General features: G+C 42.4%; 2 protein-coding genes across 2 annotated transcripts; one reads left to right on the forward strand and one right to left on the reverse strand.

Annotated features, from left to right (window-relative positions):
* LOC116192851 lies at positions 1–853 on the forward strand. Its single transcript, XM_031521534.1, has 4 exons — positions 1–21; positions 111–237; positions 351–427; positions 544–853. Exons 1-4 carry the CDS (start codon positions 12–14, stop codon positions 795–797), a joined length of 468 nt encoding a protein of 155 aa, XP_031377394.1. The 5' UTR covers positions 1–11; the 3' UTR covers positions 798–853.
* Positions 854–1,542: 689 nt separating this feature from the next.
* Positions 1,543–2,750, reverse strand: LOC116192322 (TMV resistance protein N-like). The gene is made up of 2 exons (XM_031520853.1): positions 2,559–2,750; positions 1,543–2,468 (listed from the first exon to the last, which is right to left on the reverse strand). The coding sequence occupies exon 2, from the start codon at positions 2,328–2,330 to the stop codon at positions 1,608–1,610; it is 723 nt and encodes a 240-aa protein (XP_031376713.1). The 5' UTR covers positions 2,331–2,468; positions 2,559–2,750; the 3' UTR covers positions 1,543–1,607.
* Positions 2,751–4,714: the final 1,964 nt, after the last annotated feature.

The following is a 4,714-nucleotide window of genomic DNA, read 5'->3' on the forward strand; positions in this document are numbered from 1 at the left end:
TGCTGGGTGGTATGAGAAATGGTAATTTTGTAGTCTCGCAACTGTACCATTCGCAATAAGTATATGCTGCTTACATGCTGGTGATAAGTAGCTTCTTTTGTAAAACTTAGGTGGGAAAAAATATGATGCTAAAGGGTGGACTGAGAAGGGCGCCCACAAGTATGGTAGATTGAATGAACAATCATGGTGGGAAAAGTGGGGAGAGCACTATGATGGTAGAGGATCCGTCTTGAAATGGTCTGTATCACAAGTGATCTCTATCATTGTGTCTCTTGATGTGATTTTATGAATATCCCTCTCAGTGGAAGTACTATATAGCTGCTTAATCACCTTCTTTATTTTCTTTGCAGGACAGATAAATGGGCAGAGACGGAACTTGGAACCAAATGGGGAGACAAGTGGGAAGAGAATTTCTTTGCCGGAATAGGTTCGCGCCAAGGGGAGACCTGGCATGTTTCTCCGAGCTTGAGTTTGCATCTTCTGCTTCTGAAAAATTATGATTAATGAGGATTTTCACTGCAAATTGTACTGATGTCTTTGAAGGGCGGAGCCTCACTACGGTTAGGCAGATGTGGTTGGTGATTCGACGCAGTTGCTATCGATCCAACCCCGCGAGAGACCTCCCGGAGTTTTCCCGAATCTCGACTTTGGATCAATCCCTTCACATCCTCCGCAGGATTCTCCTGACTCCCCTTCTTCCCAGTAGCCAAGGTGAAGATCTTGCTTCTAAGTTTGATTGGCCATCAGGTCTGGTGGCTGGCTTGCACGGCTTCTCTTTTAGCTTTAGGTGGTTCTGAAATATCTCTTCTTGTCCATACCCCGATTGTAGTATTGTGGTCTCGAACTATCGATGTATTGGAAAGGATGTGAATTAATTATTGTTTGATTGGTTCATTCTTTTCAAATCTCACTGGCGAGTCTGCCATTGCAATTCAAAGATGAATATGGTAATGAGGTGCAAAATGCAAATACATTCATCAGTTGGTTGGCGTTGAATGGTATATGCGCAACAAAATGGCAAAACAGTGACTAGAGACAGTGGCTGCTTCTGCCAGCCCTTTTCCTATTCTTCCATGAATAGAAGATCAAGCCATGGGGTCATGGCAAGAAGCCGAGCCTCGACCGCCTTTCAAGTTCTAACCTACCGACAGGCTCGAAGTTAGATCTGCCCAATGCTTCTATATCTGTTCCTGTATTGCTTGCTACCGCCTACCGGATCTTTAGCACATTCATACATGGTCCGGCACAAATCCAGCTAAAAGGGCCTCCGTGGATTCCAAAGTTTTGACCATGTATCCTCTCCGATAAAGTTATTTATGGAGGCCACCAAAGTCTTCTTTCGTTTCTCGACCGTGAAGTACGACGAAGCTCGTGAGCTTATTATCCTAGGTCAGAATAAGTCGATACGATCCCCTTTTTGACGTCCCCATGTTCCAAGAAATAACACCTCACATGCGAAATTATAGAAGATCCCCTTTAAGATCAAACAATTCCATCGAATTGAGTATGATTGTACCTGTGATAGCATCTACTATACCAGGAATCTCAATGAACCCAATTATTGCAATTGCTCAGGATAACCTTTTTTAGGGTCTAGAATCTATTTCTTAGTTCAAGATCCCTCTTACGGTAAACATAGTTACAAAACACAAGGCATAAACTAGGCCGATAGCACGAACAAATTTCGTGCATGTGGGCTCATCACCGTCGGTTGCATGCTTTGTGACTTGTAAGCTATTCTTTTCATCATCATGGTCATCCACCCGAAGATCAAGAGAGACATGATCCACTTTGCTTCGTACGTCATCAGCAATCTGCTCAATCAGTCCTGATTCCACCCCTTGCATGAAAGTCCATCCTCTCAAGTTGGAGAACTCCTCCAGAGCAAGCTGCCACCTTGACAACATCTCGGCATCTCTGCTGCTGAGCTTGGCCAGGTGCTCGGCCGTCTTGCCCTTGGGTCCTCTCAGCTCGGTCGGGGCCACCTTATAGAAGACAGGCAGAACTTCGTGCCTTGCGTCCCTGTCCTTGCACTCGATGATCTTCGCGAGCTCGTCCATGCACCATCTGGAAGATGCAAAATTTGGCGAGAATATGACGATGGAGATCCTTGACCTCTCAATCCTCTCGAACAGCTCTGAGATGTCCCTCCCCTTGGGGAGCTGGTCATCCATGAACGTCTTGATCCCGTAGTGCACGCTTAGCGCCTGGTACAGATGCCCTGTGAAACCCTCTCGGGTATCCTCACCTCGGAAGCACAAAAACACGTCGTGCTCCCAAGAAGAAGAAGAGGATGACGAGGAGGAGGACGAGGAGGAGGAGGACGCCATATGAAGCTAACTAGCCAGATGTGGTATCCATACAAAACTTAATCAAAAGCTACAAATATGTATATACCATTTACCAATCACCCTATGTCATCTTGATCGCACAAAGTCGGGATTTATTGTGTAATCCTTTCCTTCTACCTAGAACACGGGTAGCGCAAATTAGTTGGGATATTTCTTGAGCACGTCGTGCTCCCAACAAGAAGAAGCAGAAGCAGAAGCAGCAGCCACCTGAATTAAGGCTAGATAGCGGTAGCCAACTTTAATGATGCAACTCCATTAAAAGATACGAATCCATATCGATGGATAATCCTGTAGCTATGTCAATTGGGACTTCTTCCCTTGTAGCTACAGACCATTGATCTTCGGTCTCCTACCACGAAGAAGGGGTGCTTCCTCGAATTTCAACGAGCTTCGACCTTATCGATGTGTCTGTCTTCTACCATAAAAAAACTCACACAACAAGAAATATCCTTGTTAGAAACAGATAATGACAGAATTCTATAATATCTGCATGTAAAGTGGTGCACTTTTTTGTCCCTTGTGCCGAAAAGGGGGTGCTTTTCTTCATTGACACCTCAATAAGGCACTATACTCCACCTAAGCAAATATAGCTTTAGCAAGATCATACATGTACTTTTCCATACGTACATAAATGGTAAGATTGTTGTATGTCCGTAATGGTTATAGCTTGCACTGATTCGGCAGGAAATTATATTGGAATTTTAGTCCAAAAAATTCCGGCCACGAAAATAATCAGAGAAAAGGAAAAGTATAATTGCCTACTAGAAGAATAAATAGGTAATTTGATCCCTGATTTACGAAGGCTACATCAATCAGGTTATTGACTTTTTTTTACATCAATATGGTCCCTTACTTTTTCAATTTGCATCAAATAGGTCTGTGTATATCAATTAAATCCGTACTGAAGGAAATTACATCTTCCACTGAAAGAGATTACATCAATTAATTTCATATTACGTCATTTAGATTGCTGATAGATGGTGAGGTCTTTCCGTCTAACGTTCCATTAAGTTAAAGATGACTAAACTGATGTTCAATAAGGACCTAATTGTTCTATCTTTTTTTTTTTCCTCAAATGATGTTTTCAAATACATTAAAATAATATATTAACTAAAAATTTTAAAAAAGAAAACAATGTTCATCTTCTTCTTTTGAAGAAGATGAACAATATAAGCTCCCCCCATGACACTTGAGCAACCTAGGGCTCGTGAGACCCACGAGTGGGCTCATGCTGGGCTTGAGAACCCAGTTCGAGTGACTGCAAGCCCTTGGAACGAAAAACCTAAGCTCGGGAGGCCTGGGTTCGTTGAGAGAGTCTAGAGCCTGGGTGTGGCCTCTTTCTCTTCCTCCTACGAACCTAGGCCTCTCGAGCCTGGGTTTGTCGATCAATCTGGGGGCTCATGGCCCTCGAGCCTGGTTCTTGAGCCAGTGCAAGCCCACCCATAGGTCTAATGAGCCTTGGGTGGCTCAATGAGTCTGCAGCCACAATATACAGTTCATCTTTCTTGTTTGAAGAAAATGAACAATGTTTTTTTATTTTTCTATTTTAGGGTTCAGGTCGCCCGATCTGGGGCTCACGAGCCATGGGTTCATGAGCTTTAGATTTGTCGCCAAACCAATCTTGCCCCGATCTTGGTCTCTGAGGTCGGATCTGACTTTTTGGCCTTGAGATTAGCCGAGAATGGCGAGGAGCCCCATCTGAGCTTCTTCTCATTCCTTGAAACCTAGAGTGCATGAGCTTGCCGATGAGGGAGGTCGTTGACTGAATCGGGGATAAGGACCTTGCCTTGGGGGAGTTTGCTAGCGGGGAGCGCGATCGGAGCTCCCCATTTGTGTGTTTTTTTTTTGGGGGTGTTAGGGTGGAATGAAGGAAAAAAGAAAAAGAAAAATGAAGATAACAGAAAAAATAAAATAAAATAAAGGAATGACTTATTTGATGTATGTAAAGACTTAAATGATGTAATATTTTTGTTCAGTTAACACCGTCAAATTAATTTTGATAGAATAACTTAATTGATGTATTTTTGTAAAAAAAGGACCTTACTTATTTAGTGGATGGTGTAATTGATGTAATTTCTTTAGTGGATGGTGTAATTGATGTAAAAAGGACTTATTTTATGTGAATTGAAAAAGTAGGGGACCACATAAATATAAATTAGAAAAATAAGGGATCAAATTGATGTAAAAAAATCAAAAACCCGATTAACATAATTTTTGAAAGTAAGGGGCCAAATTGCTTATTTACTCCCGCTAGAACTTTGGAAATTCCCAAAGGAAAAGGAAGGCCAAAAATAAAATAGAAAAACAGACATATTATACGGACATTTCAGGATTTCTGCGGTTAATGTCATCACTAAACCTGC

The sequence above is a fragment of the Punica granatum genome, chromosome 1 (genome assembly GCF_007655135.1).
Source record: "Punica granatum isolate Tunisia-2019 chromosome 1, ASM765513v2, whole genome shotgun sequence".
In the NCBI taxonomy this organism is placed as follows: domain Eukaryota; kingdom Viridiplantae; phylum Streptophyta; class Magnoliopsida; order Myrtales; family Lythraceae; genus Punica; species Punica granatum.

What these genes read in the sequence shown, in the direction of transcription:
- LOC116192322 (XM_031520853.1), bottom strand. Translation starts at nt 2,330, where the DNA reads ATGGCGTCCTCCTCCTCCTCGTCCTCCTCCTCGTCATCCTCTTCTTCT.
- LOC116192851 (XM_031521534.1), top strand. An exon ending in AGAGGATCCGTCTTGAAATG is followed by an intron (nt 238 to 350) that starts GTCTGTATCACA and finishes TTTTCTTTGCAG; the next exon opens with GACAGATAAATGGGCAGAGA. An exon ending in GAATTTCTTTGCCGGAATAG is followed by an intron (nt 428 to 543) that starts GTTCGCGCCAAG and finishes ATGTCTTTGAAG; the next exon opens with GGCGGAGCCTCACTACGGTT.